This window comes from Carlito syrichta, unplaced genomic scaffold (assembly GCF_000164805.1).
Source record: "Carlito syrichta isolate Samal-C Ts95f unplaced genomic scaffold, Tarsius_syrichta-2.0.1 Scaffold288337, whole genome shotgun sequence".
NCBI lineage: Eukaryota > Metazoa > Chordata > Mammalia > Primates > Tarsiidae > Carlito > Carlito syrichta.
The window spans coordinates 48,504-72,013 of NW_007232433.1; the positions used below are offsets into that span (position 1 = coordinate 48,504).

The following is a 23,510-nucleotide window of genomic DNA, read 5'->3' on the forward strand; positions in this document are numbered from 1 at the left end:
ACTTCTAGGCAGTTATAAAAAAAGAAAAATTCCTTACCTTGATAGGCTAAAAACATTTTAGTGAAAGGGGGCATCCTGACCAGGAAGTGAAGCACAGTGCCACTGTTAGAATAGTGGGAGCCATAGTGATAGGGCTGCACGGGCGGCATGGGGTCATCCTCTCTGGCTCCTTTGCGGTACTCTTCCTCCAAGTACTGAAGGAAACAGTGAAACCGAGAGGACTCATGACTGTGGGTTCCAGCAGCACTGGAAAAGCACTGAATGGTTTTCTTCTCCATCCTTCTCTATTCCCTTTGATGCCATTCCCCATGGCGAGTCCTCCCACTCGTGTCCAGGACCTCAGACTCCTTGAGTGTCTCTGAACCTTCTTCTTGATACCTCGCTGAGGCCTGAACACTTGACAAACATCTCAATTTTGCCCTTTCACTTTCCCATTTCCTCATAGAAAACCTACCTGTTCTGCACCCTAACTACAGTACTCTGCCTCCCAAAGAAAGACTCATAATGGCTAAGCCGATCAAACACTCAAAACATGAGAGCTGCTTCTATCACTAGGGACATCGGCATTTTAACAGAGTTTCAAGTATTGCTATGTTGTTTAGAGAAATGCTCTTTAGAGAAGTGGAAACACAGTAGAAATGTAAAAACTGTACCACATTATTAATATAATGTTTTCTGGCTGTTTTGCAGTGTAGCTACACAGAGATAAAAAAGAATATGGTGATTTTTTTTGCTACTCCTATCTTCCCCATCATAAAATAGGAAGCTCAACCAAACATTCAATATCTGTCACTATTCTCATCTCCCGTAGCTTCTGTCTGGCTCTGATAACAAAGTCAGGTGCAATGAATTTTCAAGAGTCACTTCTTGATCCCTAGCAATGCCCCATTTTCAACTGCAGAAGAATCAAGTAGTGACAATCGTAAGATGCTTAGAGGGATGTTTCAGGGAATGAGACATAAAATAACATGGTGAATATGAGAAAACTTCTTCAGCTGCTCCTGCTTTGATACTGTTGTGAAGAATGCAATGTGTGGCTATTATTTTTTTTGAATTCTCAATAAAATTCCATTAATATTAATTTCACAGAAACTGGTAATTCATTTCTATTTTAAAATTTTAAAATCGGATACATTTCTGTTTAATGAACCAATACATAACTTCCTGGATATGACTAATGATTATGGTATATTATAAATATATTAATATTGTTATACAAATAACATTAGGGGATACGAAAAGCAGTCCCCCGGAAATCTCTGTAATTTTTATAAGGACTATAATTTTACATATTTAAATAAGCAATAAATTATTAGCTTTCAGTTTATGCAAAAATAAATGTATTCCTTTTCCGGGCAGAGTGTTTTCAGAAAATTGAGACAGAAGATAATATTTAATTTCACATAATGATTTCTAGTTTTCTGTCAAAGTACAAGAAGACAAAAAAAAAAAACCTCCATAAATTTAAAACTAGGTAAAACACAAGTCTATAAAGCCAAACTACACTTTTCATTTATCAAAGTATGAGTAACAATTTAAGCTACCTTGTATGTGTCCACATAACGATCTTCTTTTTCTTTATACTGCACAGCTATAGGCTTAGAGAGATTTCTACAAAGGAAAGGACAATTTCAAAAAATGAAATATTTTGACACTGTCAAGATTAAGTTGCCTACATGTCTGAATCAACAAAAGTGGTCTACTTACTAAGCTACCATTAGAAATTATAATTCCAGAAACTATTAAGATAAAATTTTTCCTGCAGACCCATAGCAGTATTAGGAATTCCTGACTTAAAAGTAACCCAGACAAGAAGAGCTGCTCTAGAACTGTAACTGATACTGCCCTGGCAGCTAAAAGTTGTCCCCATTTTTTAGACCCTACATCCAGTCAGGCAGTACAGAGTGAAGGACATTTTAGACAGAAATATGATCACAGGGAGATGCTATGTAATAATTAGCCTAGTTAGTGAAGACTGCAGAAACATGCTTAAAATGACCAAGCTGAGATCTGGAATGTGAGAGCTGAAATAAATATTTAGCTACCTAGTTAGCATATGCTGAGTGATCCACTGTGTGTAGTATAGAGTATGTGTACATGTATGCAAATATGCCGGTGCTGGTGTTCACACTGCATGAACACCACACAACAACACTCCTTGAGGCAAGAGAATGAATCCTCATCCCTCCAGGAATGAATTCTCACTCTTACAAACTACAGACGCAAGTGCCATCCCTGTGCAGCTTGTGAAAGAGAAGAGAAAAAGCTCTGATGAGGAAGGGCAGGCTCCTCTGGTTAAGCAGTCATCTGGTCCGGCACAGGGATGGGACCACCTGGATTGTAACATGTGGCACCATAACTACACCAGAGCAAGATTTGCCCAAACTTTAGCACGTCAAACTAGGTCTGCTTAGTCGTATGTTTATATACATATACGTGTGTGTATGTGTGTATGTGTGTGTGTGTGTGTGTGTGTGCTTGTTTGTTTCTTTTTAAAAGATGGATTCTTGCTATATTGTCCAGGTTAGCCTTCAACTCCTGAGCTCAAGTGATCCCTCCGCCTCAGCCTCCAAAGTAGCTGGTACTACAGGCAAGCACCACTGTGTCTGACTTGTTTTTCCTTTGATAAATTATGATGTCCTGGGAATGTTGAAATTAGTAATATTAAACAAACTAATTTTGTATTTTAGACTTTTCTAGCCGCAAAAACTTAAAAAGTACAATTTCATACAGTCAGAAGATTTAAAGTCAACGTTTGATAGCGGAGGGCGACTGCAGTTTAAGAAAAATGCATCACACTTGGGTGACGGACTCCTGCACACACTGACTCCATCGTTACACACGATATATATGTGACAAAATTTCTCACGCATCCCATAAATTTCTACAAATAAAAAGTAAAGTTGTATAGAATCGATACAAATCAGCTTCTCAAAATAGTAAAAAATCATGTTTAAGGTCCCTACTTGCAATTTTTAATAAATATTATAAATACATTTTTTTTGAACACAAGTTATATTAATGGTTGTGGTTGAAAAATCAGAAATTACAGTTGAGCAAACAGCATAAACCAAAAATCAGTCACGCTACTATTACCCCAGGTAAAATGCTTTGGTATACACCTGTCCAAATGTTTGTCTACTTATTTGTCCAAGTACATTTGCTTTTTAAATAAAAAGAACATTGTTCCATGCCTGAGAGTTTTTACAGTATTGTTTTAATGGCTGTAATTTATAGCAATTTACTCAAATCTAGTGTTGGGCATTTAGGTTGTTTCTAAATTTTGGCTACATTGAAAAATGGTGTGAGGACTATGCTTATGGCTACATCTCTGCATAAGTGCCAGATGTCCTTATAAGTTATGAACCAGACAAACATAGCTCCTGTCCTCCAGACACCTACTCCTAGTGGAATCCCTTTTGGTAGAGCACACATCCTTACGTATATTGTAAGAAAGAATTCCTAGAAGCTAAATTGCTAAAACAGGATATGTATATTTTAAGAGTTCTGTGGATATATATTGTCAAATTTCCTTCCAAAAGACTGTATCTATTTATATCAGCAGTGCATAAAATGTTTAAATGTCTACCAGCAGTATATATAAAAATGTCTAAAAGAGAAATAACACCCCTTTTGCTCTTTTGTACATTGGCAAATGCATTAAATTGAATCTGATTTCTTGAGAACTGTTTGAACTAGAACTCCTTTTTTAGATTTGGGGTTCTCACTATGTAGCTCAGGTTGGCCTCTAATTCCTGAGCTCCAGTGATCCTTCAGCTTCAGCCTCCAGAGTAGGTGAGACTGCAGGTACATATAACCACACCTGGCTTCGGCCTACTTTTTGGCAATTATAGTTGAAATACTCTGGGCTGGGCATGGTGGCTCACACCTATAGTCCCAGCACTTTGGGAGGCTGAGGTGAGAGGATTGGCTGAGCCTGTGGGTTTGAGACCAGCCTGGGCAACTTGGCGAGACCACATCTCTACAATAAATAAAAAAATTAGCAGGGCGTGGTAGCACATGCCTGTAGTTCCAGCTACTTGGAAGAGTGAGGCAGAAGGAGCCCAGCAGGTTGAGAATGTGGTGGCTATGAGCGTGCCACTGCACTCCAGCCTGGGTGACAGAGTGAGACTTCAACTCAAAAAAAAAAAAAAGAAATACTCTAGTATATACTAAAAGATTTACCTCAATTTTTCTTTAGAGAATACTTTTTCAAGCTAAAACAAAATATTCCCTCATTAACTAGGGCTATTTGGCTACTCTAAAATATAGTTTATTTAGGAAAGGCAGAATAAATGCAGAATTCTGTTCCTTTAATTTTCAAATTTCAAAGTAAGGAGTTTGTGCTCTAGTTACCTTCAATGGGACCAACAAGTTTGCTTTGTTTTTTTGGTCTTTTAAAAAGTATCATTATGATCTTATGGATTTCTTTTTAACATCAATGTGGTTGAACTAATTGTAGTCATTATTCTTTTTATTCTTAGATTATCCTATCTTAGGTAGTGACAGCCATATCAAGTTGGCTCCTAAGTCCTTTAAACAACACTATATTAGTTTCCTTTCTTTCTGACACAACAAAATATTCTAGGTTCACCCTGCATACATTCTTCTAATAAATTTAGAAGAAATGAGAGAATAGGAAATCACCATTTTGCAACCTCTAGTGAAATAATTGATTTAAGCAATAATCCTCAATGGATGAAACCATTAGGTATAAATAGAGTGGAAGCCTGAACCCAGAGGTCAACTTGAGCATCATTAGAGTGAAGTATTATAGGCCTCCTGATATGATGCAATATAAAGTTCACATCACCACCTATAAAGAATTCTTGCCAAAAAAAAGTTGAGCCTGAATCTAAGCAAGACTTTGGAACTAATTTTCAGTCTCTAGAAAATACAGAGTCTAGAGAAACATACCGAACACAAGACACAATTGGAACACACAGAATGGAGGGCATCCTGAAGGGTAAATGACATGGTTTTTTCAATAAGTCAATGTCAGTAGAAAAGAAAGAAAAAAATATATATATACAAAATGAAACACTGTTCTAGATATTTGTTTTTAGAGACAGAGCAACCAAAGCTGACAGTGGACCTGATTCAAGTCAACCAATTATATAAAGACATCTTTGAGATAATCAAGGGACATTTGAAAATTGACTCTATGTTAGATAATATTATGGAATTACTGTTAATGTTCTTAGAGGTGATAATAGCACTGTGTCTTGTAAGAAAAATGTACTATTGTGTTTTCAAGAGATTCATACTGTAGAACACAGAGGTGACATAACAAGTTGTTTGTGATTTGCCTTAAATAAAAAGAAAAAAAAAGAGATAATGCAAGTTTGGCAACAATCTTCATAATTGTTGAATTGGGATGATAGTATATGGGAGATCATTATAAAGTCATTTTATTTGGGGGCATGCTTGAAATTTTTCATAATAAAAACCTTAATAAAATAAATACAACATATGGATGGATGAACTTAAGCTGTAATGACATTTTTTCATTTTTTACTTACCTGTAGATTGATGGATCATTCAGATCAAGTGTCTCACTAACATAGTCAGCAAGTATAAATGGGAACACTGGATACTGCATGAGATCATTGAAGGATCGGCCAGCATGTTTGTTTAAGTGAGTCAAATATTCAAAATTAGTAATTTGTCCAGTATACCATAAATTTGTCAAAGCAGTGATGTTACCATATTCCAGAAGATTGGGAAGGTTATTTGTAAGTATATTATGGTATACATCATCACGAACCTAAAAAAGAAGAAAATAAACAATCCAGAATAATTTTTAGGCTTTATTGGCACTTTTCTCCAAAGAACACATAACATTATAGACATATTACTAATCTCAAGTCCTCCAAGAAAATCCTCTTGCCCAAAAAAATGAACTGGTGGAGAACTGAGATTCAAATCCAGGTCTCTTTCCAAAGGTAGGGCTCTTAACTACTTTGCTGGATAAATCTGTTACTGTACTAACAAACTACTAAGAAAAGTCACTTATATACAGATACTAAAAAAAAAAAAAAAAAAAAAAAAAAAAAGGAGTTTTCTTCTGGATTGGGCAGATCTGGTTTGTTTTCCTGTAAACTTTTTGTGCTGTAGTTACATTTGTAATAATAGAGTAATATTTATCTCACAAGAATGAAATAAAATACATAAATAGGATATTTGATTTTCACTACTGATTGAAAACATATATAAACTCTTTTTAGAAATTGAAAATAGTTCTGTCACAGAAAACAAGTATTGAACCTTCTAAAGCAATTAAATGATGATTGCTAATAAATGAAAAAAGATGAATCAAATCTTTGCTAAAAAAGATTTGAAATACCCATCTTAAGCAGGCATATGCGTTAGGCATAGAAGGAAGAGCCACAGGCGCGAACAATGAGAGATGGGATTAAAAGTAAATGACAAGAATGAGGAAATGTAGCTGCATTTATAAACAGCTATAGTTATAAACAGGCAGAACCACAGAGTAATTCTGTAGCCTAAACCTGTAGACTACATCCGAAGGCTGCCAACTGCTGAAGGTAAGGTCCATGGAACAGATTTTACGACAGACTGTAGACTAAACTCGGGAAGAAAAAGGAAGTACTCATTCATTCAACAAATATTTACTGAACACCTACATACCAATGGTGTCCAAGGTGCCGAAGAACTAGAATTTAACAGTATCGGAATTCTATTGCAAAGAGGCAGACAAGGCTGGATGCTAATACATCCTATGCAGAAAACAGAGCAAGTAAAGGGAATAAGGGTGTTTGGTGGGGTGCGTTGTTTGGTGGGGTGTGGGCTGTTAATTTATATAGTCAGGGAGGGAGTCATTTGGATGACTACAGGGAAAAGCACTACAGGCAGCATTGAGTGCAAAGGTGTGCCTGACATATTTAAGGAAAAGCAAGTCACCTTGGATGAAGTAGAGAGAGTGAGGGAGGGAAGAATAGAAGATGAGGTCAGAGAGGTAGGAAGGTGCCAGGTTACTCAGAGCTTTAGCTGAGGAAAGAGCCCTGCAGCATGCCAAGGAAGAAACTGCAAACAGACTGAGAAGCAATGGTCAGTGAGGAAAAGGTATTACAGAAATTGAGGGCTGGGCATGGTGGCTCACACCTGTAATCCTAGTAGATTTTGGGATACCGAGGTGGGAGGCCTGCTTGAGCCCAGGAGTTCAAGACTAGCCTGGGCAACATAGCAAGACCTCATCTCTGCAACAAATAAACAAACAAAAAAAATTAGCTGGGTGTTCTGTATTGAGCCATGATCATGCCACTGCACTCCAGCTTGGGCAACAGACTGAAACTCTGACTCCAAAGGAAAAAAAGACAGAGCGAGAGAGAAATTGGTGACCTAGAAGCCCAGTGAGGAAGGTTTTATTTAAGAAGGAGAAAATAATCAGCTGTATCAAATGCTGGTAGGCCAAGTAAGATGAGGACTAAGAAATATGACCTCAGCAGTCCAGCAATATGGAGGTCACTGGTGACCCTGACCAGAGTGATGAGAAAAAGTCCAAACAGAGCATTTCAGAAGATAACTGGAGGCAGCAGTCATATACAACTTATCCAAGAGGTTTCCTTTATAGAAAAACCTCTCCTTTATAGGCAAGCAGAGGAATGGTAGCAGAAGAGAATGGCGGTCAACAAAGGGTTTGTCAAAGATGAACTCTATTCCAACTCTTGAGCAAGCTTAAAATACTCCTCTCAGTCATTTTGAGAAATCAGAGTTTAACACATTTTGGAGGACAAAAACAATCCTCATATAACCAAGACTTGACTTTAATCGGGACTAAGAAACAGCCAATTTTCATTTTATTTCAATAAGCCTTCATAAATCAGTATGAATACAGTTACAATGGTCTATGATAACTTAGATAATATATATCTGTGAGGCTGAATTGACCTTGGTGTTATCAAATGCTAACAGGAGTGTTCTGCCATTTGTTAAAAAGATTTCTACAGCATTATCTCTCAATTGCCACCAACGCTTGTGAACTTCTTTAATTTCTTCATATGTCCAGGAAAATGATGCTGGTTCCAACTCTCCTTGAAGGCTCTAAGAAAAACAAATGGATTAAAAAAAATGTTGTTATATATAAAGTAGAAATAATTATTTTAATTTTAGATTTTTAAAGTATCAAAATAAAATAGAAAATCTTTTTGTGGCCAAATGACAGATAAGATTACTTAAACCTCCCCTCCCCCCCACATAATATGAAACGCTTCAAAATGCTAGATGAAATTTAGGAATTAGGCTTGGTGCAGTGGCTTATATCTATAAATCCCAGCACTTTGGGAAGCAGAGGTGGGATGATTCCTTGAGAATAGGAGTTTGAGACCAGTGAGACCTCATCTCTACAAAAAATTAGATGAGTGTGGTGGGTTCCACCTCTACTCCCAGCTACTAGGAAGGCTGAGGCAGAAGGACTGCCTAAGCCCAGGAGGTTGAGGCTGTGGTGAGCAGTGATCGTGCTACTGTACTCCAGCCTGGGCGACTGGCTGACTCAAAAAAAAAAATTAAGAATAAAACCCCCCCCAAAAAAACAGACTTTAGTATAGGTCAAAATATTGGCAATATGGAGGTCACTCTCCTCTTTCTCTGCACTCACAGTTTCCCTATTATTGAATCTTGCATTTGGTGTGGGACATTTACTACAATTGATGAAACAATATTGCTACATTTTTCTTACCTAAAGTCCATAGTTTACAATAAGTTTCACTCTTTGTGTTGGATATTTTATGGGTTTTGACAAATGCACAACGCCATGCATCTACTACTACAGTATTCTACAAAATAGTTGGACGGCCCTAAAAATCCTGAGCTCCACCTATTCATCCCTCCCTTTCCTCTCCTCAAACTCTAGCAACTACTGATCTGTTTACTGTCTCTGTAGTTCGGCCTTTTCCAGAATGTCAGGTAGTTTGAGTCATACAGTATGTGCCCTTTTCAGGTTGGCTTCTTTTACCATGCAAATGCTGTTTTAAATGCATAGTTTAGCTTTCAAGAAAATAAGGGAAACAAAATTCCCGGGAGTCAGAAACACAGAGAAATTTGAAAAACAGTAGTAAGGAGGAAGCAATACTTTGCCCAGTTATGTGTTTGCATGCGTGTGCTTGTATGTATGCAACCTAGTTTCAGAAATTAAGTGATGCAGGGAATGGAAGATGAGGCCCTGGGCTTCCCCGAATCAGTGTGAAATTGAGATTCCTTCTGAAAGTTAAAATCCAGGAAGGAACATATTCCTAATGAAGGATTAGATAAACAAATGTGCCCATCAGCTTGTCTCTTTTGGCCTATGGTTTGGGTGGAGAATAGAAAAAAAGCCTCTCTGCAGTGGCCGTAAACATGCCACTGCACTCCAGCTTGGGCAACAAGAGTGAAACTCCAACTCAGAAAGAAAAAAGAAAAAAAGAAAAAAAACCTCTTTGAGAATTCTTAACTATGGGCCTGCCATCACATGGATATAGGTTAACATTAACCTATCTGAATGGTCTGGAAACTCCCAGGCTGTGAGACATGGCTCCCATTCCCCACCCCACCCTCTCCGCCCCCCAGGTATCCAGCAAAGGCAAAGCAGAGTCTCTGGAGGAACACTACTGTAACTAATACAACATTCCTGCAAATAAACCTTACAGATCAACACACACATTTGATTTGGTTAGCTACAGTCCCCTTCTGTGTGGTCTGCAGAAGAAAAGAAGTTGAGAAAGTGGCCACTGGAAAGCTGGATCTCCTTGAGAGCATTAATCTTAGCCTACTTAGGCAAATCCCCACATTCTGGAATGAAGAGTTAAGGACCATGGGTCCTACGTATCCTACCATCACCAGGTCCTGCCCAAAGTACAAAATCAGAAAAACTTTAAAAAATATGCATCTAAACCTTCTGAGAATTGCAACTGAATACAAAATTTCTGTTACTCAATGTTTTTAACAAAGAAATCATTGAAAAAGCTTCTATTAAAGTTTAAAACTAGTTAGAATTTATTTCCTTAAATAAACCTACATCCTAGTTTAAAAATTTTTTTTGTCATCAGTTTTCTCATTTAGAAAATTGCATTTATTTACTCTTTTGTGTTGACTAACAGGAAGTTCAGGGCAAAATTTAGGGCATAATTGCAAGAACTATTTTATCCCAGGCTTTTTAATCCTTCCAAAATCCTACTTACATTTTTCAATAATTTGAATTGCCTTGCTCTATGTCTGTTTTACTACTGTACTGGGTCCCGAATAATTGTAAGTAGAGAATATATTACAAATAAAATGAGATGTCTTCATGAAAGTGTAATAGTCTCATACTTAAAACTGAGAATCGAATTCTTCCTTTGTTTAGCTTCAACATTCATTCATTCAACATTTTCTTTAATTTTTTTTTTTTTCAGTCAGGGTCTACACTGTCATGCAGGTTGACGTGCAGTGGCATTATCACAGCTCACTGTAGCCTTGACCTCCTGGGCTCAGGTAAACCTTCCACCTCAGTCTCCCAAGTACCGGGACTATAGGAATGCACCACCATTCCTGACTAATTTTTTTAATTTTTTTGGTAGAGACAAAATCTCACTATGTTGCTCAGTCTGGTCTGGAACTCCAGGGCTTATGCAATCCTTCCACCTTACCCTTCCAAAGTGCTGGGATTTCAGGTGTGAGCCACCATACCTGGCCCAACATACTAATTTAGCATCTATGTGCAAGGTATGCTACTAAGTGATCTGCATGAAATAAAGTTGTATAATACAAAAAGTATCATGAGATATTTGTATACATTTGTCACATAAGAATAAACATACAAAAGAACAGAGGATGGAAGTTTCCTTCAATCTATTAAAAAGAAAGGGCAATTTTAGAAAAATTTTTAAGGAAGAAAATGTCACATTTGGGATACAAAAAAAATTGCCTCATATGTCAACTATGAAATTCCTCAGTTGATAAAAAGATGTACCTTCAAAAATAATACAACTATACTATCTGTGACAAACTCTGTGGTAACTGCTATTTAAATCAGAAAAAAATGCCTACTTATATTTTTGGCTATATTAAATATTTTCATTATTTTTCCACATTATTTATTTTATAAGCAAATTTTATTTTTTTACTCATTAATTTATTTAAGATCAAAGCTATATTCATCATTAAACCACATATAATCTCATTTAGTATATCCTTAGACATTAGAACTTGTCTGAAACAAAAAGCCTATTTCTTCTTGTAAAATATTTTAATGGCATACAGAATAATTCAAATGAATAGAAATCTTTACTATACAAAAAACATGAGTTAAGAGTCTTTGTTACTATTTTCTGATTAGTATCAGTATTTCCAGAAGAATAAAAATTATCATTATTAAGCTATGTGAATATCTGGATGACTTAAGTTATTCAATTATATAATAGTCTCCTCTCTTTCTGAAGGCAAAGGTACTTGATAGTACCACTGGGAGTGGCAGGGAGTAACTAGCTATTTGTTGTGACTGAGGATAGTAATATGAAAGAATGGACATAAACCTAAATAATAGGAGCACTTTGCATTTGACTCATAATATTAACTGCTGTGAGACTTGGGCCATAAGCCAGAGGAGATGGTACAGCCTTCCTTTTAAAAGTGACTTTTAAAAAATGTTTGGAATTCAGTCCACTCTACACAGAGTGACAAAGAAAGAACTGTAATATTCTTCCCTGCTCTCTAGTTATTCTGAGTTTATACACTTCGGGAATTTGTCTAGATTGATGTAAGTACAAACTTGAGTCTCGACTCACCGAACTTTCAACTGTATCAGAAGCATTATCTTCCACAAAATACATTCCACATTTACCTGCAGAAAATAATTGGATATAAGGGTTTTAAAATATATGCACTGTCATACATAGTTAAAGGCATGACCTCTGGAGTCCTTTGGTCTGAGTTTGAATCTTAGTGCCTAGAAACAGTTCCTAGCACTCAATAAATACTTTTGAGTGGCATCCACGAGATCTTGGGTAAGTTATTGAAACCTTTTGTGCCTAGTTTCCTTCAAAAAAAGTGTGGGGGCTCTATTTCACAGAGTTATTGTGGGAATTAAATGAGAATACATGCAAAATACTTAGTAACAGTGCTTGACACTAAGTGCTAAATAAATGTTAGCTATTTATTATTACCATTATTCTTATACTACTAGCATACTGATGTGTTTTATTTTGTCACATACTGACTCTGTGCTTTTTTCCTGCTTCATGTTTGGCTGTTGCTAACACGTCTCTACCTCATGCTTCAGTGCATGCTTGTTACTGCAGCTTGAGTGCTGAATGCACCCTGAAGTACTAGGATAGGCTGGCTCAGAGAAGGATACGACCTCTGTCTTTGTGACATGGGGCTCAGTGCCAGCAAGCTTGAAGCTCCATATCTTGCACCTTGGAGGCTGTAGATCACAGCACTGACTCTCAAATTTGAGGGTACATCAGAATCATTGGCAGGCTCATCAAAGCACAGACTGCTGTGCTCTACCCTCAGAATCTCAGGTTCAGTAGGTCTGGGCTGGGGCCTGAGAATGTGCATTTCTAAGAAGTTCCCATGAGATGCTGATACTACTGATTTAGGGACCACACTTTTCACCACTTTGAGAACACACCCTACACTGCAGTGATCCCCAACCTTTTTGGCATCAGGGACTAGTTCTGTGGCAGACAATTTTTCCATGGATGGGGCTGGAGGGGAGGATCATTAGGCATTAGATTCTCATAAGGCACTCACAACCTAGACCCCTCGCATGCATAGTATACAATAGGGTTCACATTCCTATGAGAATCTAATGCCACAGCTGATCTGACAGAAGTCAAAGCTCTGCTTTCCTCCTGCTGTGTGGCACGGTTCCTAACAGGCCACTGACTACTACTGGTCTGTGGCCCAGGGGTTGGCAACTCCTGCCCTACAGCATACAAATTGGTTCTTTAAGGGAATAGAGATCAAGTGGTATAACTTTATTTCTTCATATTTTGAGAAAAAAAATTTTCCACCAAAGGTAACTATATAGGTATCCATGGACTGACAATCTTGTTCTTTTTCTCAGAAGCACAATAGAGAATATAAATTATGAACAATATCAAAGTAGATATATTTCTTATGTATAGGTGTATCTGTTAAAACAGTAGGGATAACGGTATACCAATAATTTTTCACTTTGAAAATCTAAATTGGTACATAACAATAGGAATGATTAAATATAAAAATGTCTATTTAAGAAAAAACTCAATTTTATAAAAATTAAAATGCCATTCATACGCTTTTCAGAAAATAAGATGTCATTTCTTCATATTCATGAGTGATATGTACTACATATAATGTTAAGGCAAACTAATCTACCTGATAATTAGAGAAAGTTTATCTGATTTAATGTCAGTGTGTCAAAAAAACTTTAAATTATCAAAGAATAAAATAAGGCAGGGCAAATATGTAAAAAATTCCTCAAAATTTGACTTACCTAATAACAATTCACCAGCTGTCTCTCTAGATGGTGCAACGCTGATACATCTTCGATTCACTCTGTCAAAACATATTTAAAATTATTATGATGAAATGTTTTGATCAATTTTAGAGAGTATAAGCTTTATTTGATGTAGCAAAAGACTTCAGCAAAGCAGACTAGAGTTTCAATAGCATGAAGTGTCTTGTCAAAATCCACATAAAAATACTATCACATTTTTTAACATTCTAGTAGAAGAGAAAATGAAACTTTTAGAAAAGACTAATAATACCTATAATCTACATGTAGAATACAGAAATTCAGTTATTTAAAAGAGATTTCAATATTTTATATTTTTCAGTAAATAAACAAACATTGGCTCATGCTTCTGATACTTAAAATAAATAAAAGAAGCCTAGTATTTTAGGAAAAATGAGATCTAGAATCAGAAAGTTCCCTCTGCTCTTTGTCACTTATCTTCTTTGAGTCTCAGTTTTTCATCTATAAAATGGGTATAATAACAACTACAACAACGGTAATCATAATACTCTCAATAGTTAAAATATATGGATACACTTAATACCCAACAATACCATGATACCTTGAGTATTATTATTTTCCTCATTTAATAGATGAGATAACTTAGCAAGGTTAAGTAACTTGCTCAAGATCAAATAGCTAGTAAGAGGATGAACTGGAATTTGAACCTTTAATCGCTACAAGATCTTGCCTTCTGATGATACCATCAGCAGCTCTATCTACTTTACGGAACTGTTAAAAAGTCAACTACAAAAATATATGCATGCTAATAAGGGCCAGAGGATGATGACTGAAGTCTAAGAACTCCGGCTATCAGAAATGTCATTTCTGGTCAGGCGCAATGGCTCAAGCCTGTAATCCCAGAACTTTGGGAGGCCTAGGCAAGAGGGCTGCCTGAGCCCAGGGATTTGAGACTAGCTTGGGCAACTTGGCGAGACCTTTTCTCTATAGCAAATTGAAAAATTAGCCGGGCATGGTAGCGCGCACTTGTAGTTCTGGTTACTTGGAAGGCTGAGGTGGAAGGATTGCCCAAGCTCAGCAGGTTGAGGCTGCAGTGGCAGTGAGTGTGCCACTGTACTCTAGCCTGGGCGACAGAGTAAGACTCCAACTCAAAAAAAAAAAAAAATTCCTTTTGGATTTTGGTCCCATTCAACCTTGTCCTTTTGTAAGTCTCTCCTGTGTAGGATTTTTCTTAAAACGATAGCATTACCTAAAATAAATACTATGTAAACACTATAATAAACTGTTGTACATTCACAAAAGAGTCTGTGGATTAAAATTTACCTTATAGATTCACTTGCGGCTTTGTCTTTCACAGTAGAAGAGAAAGAAGAATGAGTTTTGTCTTCAAATAGGTAAGACAGTGGTGGTTTGACCATATCTGCTGAAGAAAAAAGCACATGTTATATTTATCTAATGGCCACAGTTACCTGTTATATTTATATGTTGAGTGGAGAAGCCACTGTTACCTTCTGATTTTTGTCTATCCCGAAGGAGATACTTATTTGGAATAGTCAAGTAACATCTCTGTAAACGTCTCCTCTCTCGGTTAGGCCCTTCCGTTGGATCCAACTGCCATGAGGTTGGGTAGTAGATGGGGTCATACCATACTGCTCTGCAAGTGAAAATCAAAGGATGTTTTGAACTTTTAAGTAGCCATTCCAGGACTTGCAGATTTAAAAAAAAAATCATTATAAAGATCAAATAAATCACAATTGATCTACTGAATTTAAAGAAAAAAGCTTATTTTATATTTAGGCTAGGGAATGCATATACATAGTGCAAAAGAATAAAATCTAAGTGTCCTGCTCCTGAATCCTAGTCTCCCAATTTCCCTCCTGGAGACAAGTTCTGCTTCTAGTTTCTTGCATCAATTACATTTTTTTTTTTTTTTGAGTCAGATTCTCATTCTGTCACCCAGGCTGGAGTGCAGTGGCACCACAGCCTCGACCTGCTGGGCTCAAGCGATCCTTCCACCTCAGCTTTCCAAGAAGCTGGAACCATAGGTACGAGCCACCACAACTGGATAATTTTTTGATTTGTTGTAGAGATGAGGTCTCACCAAGTTGCCTAGGCTGGTCTTCAACCCCTGGGCTCAGGCAATCCTCTCATCTCTGCCTCCCAAAGTGCTGGGATTACAGGCATGAGTCATTGTGCCTGGTTAAAATTTTTGAGAGATATATCATGACTACTACGAACACTTTAGCAACATGATTAAACACAATGGATTTAATATGGTTAGGTTAAAAAAATCACAATTTTCCAAATTAATTTTTTATATTTCCCATTCTGCCTATTCTCTAATATAACAAAATCAGTTCCTTTTTGTGGTATAAATCACATTTTTAAAAAGATTTAAAAAGAAATGTACATCTTAGATGAAAGAAAATAGCAAAACCATTTAATAAATATATATAAGTGAAAAATCATTTGATAAAAATAAATACATTTTTAGAAACATGAAAGAAAAAAACATTACCCTTAATTCTACCCTAACCATAACAAAATACTGGTAGTGGTTATTATCTTTTTGTTTTAACATGCATCTGTTTTTAATTAGCAGTTATAACCATTAAGTATATATATTTCTATAACCCGCCTTATTTCACTGAAACAGTATTATCTTTATTATCATTATTTTAGGTGATTGCCTAATATCATCTTGAGTAGATGCATTATAATATACCTAATCATATTACTATTAATACATAAGTTGTTTCTAATTCATTCACTATGATGAATAATGCAGAGATACAAACTTTTATGTTTACTACCTTTCATATTTTGAATATTTTCCTTAGGATAGAATTACTAAAATAGAATAACTGAAGCTAGAAATAAAATCTTTGTAGGATTCCTAATAGATGTTGTCGAAGTGTACAATGTCACCAAAGCTCTGACTAAGAACTTTGACATTTTGGCTGCTGATATTCTGCTGTGGATGTTAACAGTTGATAATAATTTTTTTCGTATAAAAAGTAAAACATGGTACCTAAAGGTTTTAAAAAACCAAATTAGCCTCTAACAATACTGAATATTTTCCCACCCGTTTTAAAATTTATCTTATGTGAAGAGTTATGTTCATGTCTTTTGCTCATTCAAACTTCTGGGATCATAATATTTTACTTTAGAAACTGTATAAGTTTTTCAAATACTAAAAATATTAATTCTTTAATATATTTACTGAAAATAAATTTCCAAGCTTTTTTTGGGCTGTTGTTAGAATTGTTAAACAGATTGGGAAAATGAAGCTTTAAATCTATTCATATTTTTGCAGTTTCTTCTATTATGTTTGAGCTTAGAAAGTCAGAGTTCATATGTATCCTATTTTCTACTTTACAAACTTTTTGAGTATAATTCTTTCATCTATCTGGAATTTAGTGTACTTGTCTATTACTTTTGTATTTTAGCACACCAAAGTCATACGAATGGTTATCTTAACCAAATTTAGAGAATAATACTTTAATTTCTTTCTATTCATTATTTGTAATCTATCTTTTAAACCACATTAATAAAGTCTTAGAAAAATATATTTTTCTTAACTATCCTGTTCAGAGGTTTCTCTATTCTTTCACAAAGACATTTTAAAATTAAAGCCAATTTTATTAGCTAGAAGTTAATATCCCACTCTCTTTCACTTTTCCCCCCTAAGAATTAAAAAAAAAAAAAAAACATGTGATTATTCTTCAAGAGGAAAAGAGAACCACAAGCTAACGCACTGGTACTTTGAATCTGCCTGAGCCCGCGGGTTCGAGACCCGCCTGGGCAGCGAGACCTCATCTCTACAATAAACCAAAAAATCAGCCGGGCGTGGTAGCGCGTGCCTGTAATTCCGGCTACTCGGAAGGCTGAGGCGGAAGGATCGCCGGAGCCCAGCAGGTCGAGGCTGCGGTGGCCGGGAGCAGCCACTGCACTCCAGTCTGGGCGACAGAGTGAGACTCCAACTCAAAAAAAAAAAAAAAAAAAAAGAGTCTGAATTCTGAAATGAAAATTGTGTTTAACATGGATATATAAAATCTTCATACAAGATCACTTAAAATGTACCCTGCTGCTTACCTATCGTGTGTCAGCTGCTGAATGAGTTCCTGCCAATGTCTGCTGGCACTCAAGTCTACTTTATACATTCCTCTGATATGCTGGATCACCTTTTTTCTCTCAATTCCTTGAGAGAGAGACACTGCCTGGGTGATATCTGCAGCTATTTTAGATATATCCTTTGATTTTGAATCAAGACGCTGAAAGAGACTAAACAATACAATTGTCCGTAAGTTAAGTATATATGGACCATTATGCCAAACGTATTTTCCAAAACATGATAATTTAAAACTAAAAGTGTATGTGAAATCTAATGGATTCCTAAAGACATGACTTGTGGAACACATAATATCTTACCTTTGTTGATTATTATTAACTGTTTTTTGCCAGGCAGCTTTACTCACACCTTCTTCCGTTTCATATTTCTTTTGTTCCTAAAAGATTTAGATAATAATATGCTATATAAAGCTTATCATTTCTCATCTAACATTAGCACAGAGCCCAACAGACTAATTTTAAAACTAAGTTAAGAAAGGAATAAAATATCCCTACGAGCCCAGAATATTAAAGTAAATTATCCATCTAAGTAATGTTATAATTTTTCCATTTCTATACAATTTTGATTACAGAAAATGAGGGTAGAACAGTTCACCAGAGTTGCCAAAACTGAAGAGTTTACACAGTTGTTTGCTTCCTTATTTTGCTTTTCCATTAAGTAACACTTAACTCAACTTGTGCTTCAACTTGCTTGTTACTATATTTCCTTCACTGAAGGCTACTGATAATGGATAATAATGATCACAGAGAGCAAATGTACCCTTAAAATAAGCCTGTTTTCTCTCTCATAGGAAAAAAGCAATAAAGTATACAGTAAAAAATAAAATAAAATAAGCATATCAAGTTCATCATCAATGACACTCTATTCTAAAAAAAGTAACATCTCATTTAAAAATGATCTGTAATGAGATCTCCTAGGAAACAATTATGGCTTCATGGACTCACCTCTTTGATCACTTTAATAAGGTCTGCTTTTGTTGATGCACTGGGAGGGATGCACTTGTGACCACATAATTTTAAAGCATTCATAAGCAGTTCTGCTGTATCTAGATCTTCTTCAGTCAACTCACCTTGGTGATTATGTATCAATTCTGATAAATACAAAACTAACTTGGATCCATGCTTTAAAAAAAGTAAAAAATTATTTTTAGTTATAAATAATTTTTATTTCTTACATTTAAGTTATTTAGCAATAATTAAATCATATTGCTAGAATGGCTGGATCTGATTTGAAAAAATCATCTATAAAAGACACTCTGGGGACAATAGAAGAAATCTGATTATGCACTGGGTTTGATGATATAGAGTTAATACTAATTTTGTTAGGTATAATAATGTTGTTATGGTGACATAAGAAACTGTCATCTCATGACTTCTATAATTTATTTATTTAAAAAAATTTTTTTTGAGTTGAAGTCTCACTCTGTCACCCAGACTAGAGTGCAGTGGCCGCTCCCGGTCACTGCAGCCTCGACCCGCTGGGCTTCGGTGATCCTTCTGCTCAGCCTTCCAAGTAGCTGGAACTGAAGGTATACGCTACCACACCTGGCTAGTTTTTTGATTTATTGTAGAGATGAGGTCTAGCCAAGTTGCCCAGGCGGGTCTCGAACCCGCGGGCTCAAGCAATCCACTCACCTCGGCCTCCCAAAGCGCTGGATTACAGGCTAAGCCACCAAGCCCAGCCAGACTTCTATAATTTAAATTAATTTAGAAAAGAACCAGTGATATCAATATGATCAAAATACTAACAACTGTTAAATCCAGGTGATGGCTGCATGGTATTCATAATGCTATTCTTTTTGCTCTCTGCATGTTTGAAAATTTTATTACAAAAGACTTTTTAAAAAGCAAGCTAGTTAGCTAGACTTTTGGGAAAGAATTTTGGAGAGGATTTGCTAATGGAACACAGGGAATAAACTGGGATAAAGGAGGAAATTCTTAGTTTTCCTCACAGAAATCTGACCTGGAAGAGAAATCTTCCTTTAAACCTGAAAGTAAAAGAAATATAAGTATTTACTCTTTCTCCTTTGATCTCTGCTTAGTAGAAGAGAAGTCGATGAAATTTCTACAACTAAAACTTGTCTTTAGCTTGTAAGCATTTATTACTTCCTAAGGAGAACAAAAGGTAAAAAACTCAAGTCAGTGAGACCTAGGTAGTCAGTTCTATGTGCATATCCAGGGAAGGGTGGTTTAGGCCAATTTTTCACAAACAGACCCTAAAACTAAAACCACAGTGTTACCTAAAGTAATGTCAATTGTCCTCTGCAGCATAAACCTAAATCAAATTTTGATTCATGATTTTTTAAGGGGCCCTTCCATGCTAAAGATATTACACCTGATTGTAATATGTACACTATGTATTATTTAGACAATAATTTTGTCAACAAGTTAAACATGAATATTTTACTTTAAAAAAATCTGCACGATACAAATACCACAGCATTTGGTTTTCTGACATTTTAAACTGTGAATAGTACTAAATGTCAACAAATGAATCTGGAAATGATTACATTTTGGGTGATATTTAAATTAACATGCTGAATCACATCATGTCATTTCCCAAAAGCAAAAGATGAACATATGCAATGGTGAAAATAGCAAAACTCATTCAAATGCAACATTTTAAATTAGTCAGAAGACAGCTGCTACCTGACCAAAAGAGAAAATGAACAGACGCTCTGTGAGTAAAAGGCCTGAAGAGTTGGCAAATAAAGAAAAATGGTAAATAACTAGGATATTTTCATGTGTGTTAAAGGTAATGTTCTTGATATAACTTTAAAAATATTTCAGTTTAGTACTGACATTCTAAACTTATCTTGAAAAACTACCAGAAATGTTTTTATTCATTTAATATCCAAGGAAACATATGATTTTCTTAAACATTGAATGTTTCTAAAATCTTATTTTAACATCCTCTGATCAATCATTTATTGGTTACAGTCTCTGGAACTATAAAAGGTGTCACTGGGGATCGATACCAAAAAATCTTGTTTTCAGCCCTAAAAAAACCGATTTAAGGAATTATATCTGTTAAGCACAATGCCTTGGAAATAAAATGCTAAAATGTGAAACTTTTTTTTTCTTTCAGTGAAGCTTCTAAGAAGGAAGAGTTCTGAGCGGATTATAGAAAGGGAGAAAGATTTGGAAGAAGGTACAAAGTGAGCTGGGTCTATGGCTAAATTAACGGATAGACTAGGTATGCAGAGAGAAAAAGGAGAGAGAGGAGGCATCTGTCCTGGGTAGACAACATGAACAAAGCAGTGTGGCAAAAGAAATATATAACATGTGAAGAAGTTGCAAGAGACAAGAATAAGACTTGAAAAACCGGAGGAACCATAGACTGGTGAACTAATTAGAAACAAGTTATGATTGCAGAAAAGAAGCCTGGGGCTTTAAAACCCAGGTGAAATACAAATGAAATGTATAAGATGTAAAAAGGCATAAATAAGATCTCCATATACTACTATCTAACAATCTTTAGGCTATATTGTCAAGTGAAGAAAGTGGGTCCTGAAGAGTGTCTTGAATTCCTGACTACAAGTGATTCTCCTGCCTTGACCTACCAAAATGCTGGGATTAAAGGCATGAGCTACCGCATCTGGTCTGTAAGAAGTGTGTATAGTTTGGTATCTTTCACTGTGTTGGAAAGTGGGGGAGATAATATTTACACACACACACACACACACGCACACACACACGTGTGTGTGTGTATACAGATTTGTTTACATCTTCAACAAGGAAAAAAACAGGTTACCAACAGGGAGAGAAAAAGAATAGGAAGGGAGTATAGGGATAAAAACTAGAACGTCTCTGAATGTGTATGTTCTATCACTTTTTTTTTTTTTGGAACCATGTGGACATTTTACGTGATTAAAAAATAAAATTTAAAAACTAAAACCCAATGGAATCCCTAAAAATAGAAAACGATCTGAAAAAAAAAGAACCCAATTAATTGGTTGAAGTTGGTGACATGACCAAACAAAGAAAACGATTTTAAGTGCTTTTATAATACAGTATCTTCACTGTATGCCCATGATAGTTTGCTAAGAACACAAAGAAATCTTAAACTGCATTCAGCTGGATTATTAGTGATGATGTTGGTCCTCTTATTTTAAAAATGTTATATAAATAGAAAGACATGAGAAAATAAATTATTATGATAATGTCATCAGGAACCAAGATTACCAACACTAATACAAAGAAATACAAATTAAAAATCCAAGAAACAGGGAAGTACTAGTATAACTCATAGTTTTTCTTTCTAAAAAAATTTACATATTTCCTAGCTTTGTCCACTTAAAAAAGGCTAAGAAATAACAACCGAGTAGAAATGAACAATACCTAGTTCTTAGATTTGTAGTCTCTAAATACTATTATCTCATTAAAAAGAAATAATGGCTTCTTTGTGGGGGAAGTTTGACTCCAGGTCTGGGGAAAGAAATGTATGTGATGGGCCCGGGACATCCTTCTGTGCCAGAAAACAAGAAAGTTCATCATATTAACTTGTTAAAGTGAAAAAGACCACGTTAAAAGGACACAGCAACTTGAATCTACAGGGGTGTTAGTTTGAATAACAAACAGAATAATAACTGCAATGGACTGAAACACATAAAATTTATTAAAAAATACATGAGTTCCTACTGATACTCCAAAACTAAAAAGAAATAAATAAAAATTAGAGGCCACTAGAGCATTAAACAAATACAAAAATTAGAGACCATTCATCACTCTAAAAATTAATAAATAGGGAAGAAAACAGTATTTATCCTATCTTTCCTTCACTGATTATATTTTAGGGTAGCCAAAGAGTTGATAAGAAAAAATCCTTCCCTATGGAAGAATCAGAGTTAATAGATGCTGACAGAATGAGAGGCTTAAAGAAATCATTATTTTATAACTCCCAATGAAAAAGTGGATCTTGGCAATTATCATCAGTGGCTGCTGAAATTATTAGGTTAAATATATCTTTGGTCTTCATGGGTGAATAAATGACTGGCCTTAGTGATGAAATGACTCAAGAGACAGAAGAAAAAGCTAACAACAATTCAATGTTTCAAGCTGAAATCAATAATGATACCACTGACAGACACAAAGTAGTGAAGGGAAGCTGGTATGGGGAAAAAAGGATTGTTAACATTAGGACTGAATGTTGATGAATAGCAACTTTGCCGAGTATAAAGGAAAGAAAAACACCACTTCAAATTCTCCATAAAAGAAAACTATGGGGGTGGATATATTTTTGTCTTGAGAAAAGGAAGACAGTGCCCTCAGAGCACTTGAAATTGTTATGACCCAGCAATCCCCTTCTGAGAATATAACCAGAGGAACACAAGTCATTTTTATAAAAAGATACCTGCACATGCATGTTTATTGCAGCACTATTCACAACGGCAGAAACATGGAACCAACTGTGCTGCCCATCAAAACTGGACTGGATTAAAAAAGTGGTACATATACATAATGGAATACTATGCAGTCATAAAGAAGGATAAAATTATGGATTTCACAGCAACTTGGATGGATTTAGAGTCTATAATACTCAGTGATCTCTCACAGAAACAAAGAACTGAGTACCACATGTACTCACTCATAAGCGAACCCTGAACATTTATCATAATACTTTAAGAAAGGGATGGGCAGTAGCTGGAAACTGCCAAGAGAAGGGGAGGGACACAAAACATCAATAAGGGTACATGATCTCAAGTCAGGTGAAATGGGGACCAAAAGGAGATTCGAAGTTTACCTGTAAAATGACCACTTATCTACCTAATCCTGAATTGTACCCAACATCTTTAAAAGAAATAAATTTAAAATGTCTTTAAAAAGTGTCCTTAGCCGGGCTCACTAGCTCAGCCTGTAATCCTACGCCTTTGGGAGGCTGAGGTGAGTGGATTGCCTGAGCCCGCAGGTTCGAGACCCGCCTGGGCAACTTGGTGAGACC

At 35.8% G+C, this 23,510-nt stretch overlaps 1 protein-coding gene across 1 annotated transcript in view; it reads right to left on the reverse strand.

Annotated features, from left to right (window-relative positions):
• Positions 1–23,510, reverse strand: part of LYST (lysosomal trafficking regulator) — a 204,510-nt gene that overhangs the window by 39,601 nt on the left and 141,399 nt on the right. The window contains exons 32-42 of the mRNA XM_008053632.2: positions 18,515–18,691; positions 17,870–17,946; positions 17,534–17,722; positions 14,947–15,092; positions 14,762–14,858; positions 13,457–13,518; positions 11,760–11,815; positions 7,912–8,064; positions 5,523–5,767; positions 1,545–1,611; positions 38–194 (exon numbers count right to left, since the gene is read on the reverse strand). Of these exons, the coding sequence (XP_008051823.1) occupies positions 38–194; positions 1,545–1,611; positions 5,523–5,767; positions 7,912–8,064; positions 11,760–11,815; positions 13,457–13,518; positions 14,762–14,858; positions 14,947–15,092; positions 17,534–17,722; positions 17,870–17,946; positions 18,515–18,691 (1,426 nt within the window). The remainder of the gene's footprint in view (positions 1–37; positions 195–1,544; positions 1,612–5,522; positions 5,768–7,911; positions 8,065–11,759; positions 11,816–13,456; positions 13,519–14,761; positions 14,859–14,946; positions 15,093–17,533; positions 17,723–17,869; positions 17,947–18,514; positions 18,692–23,510) is intronic.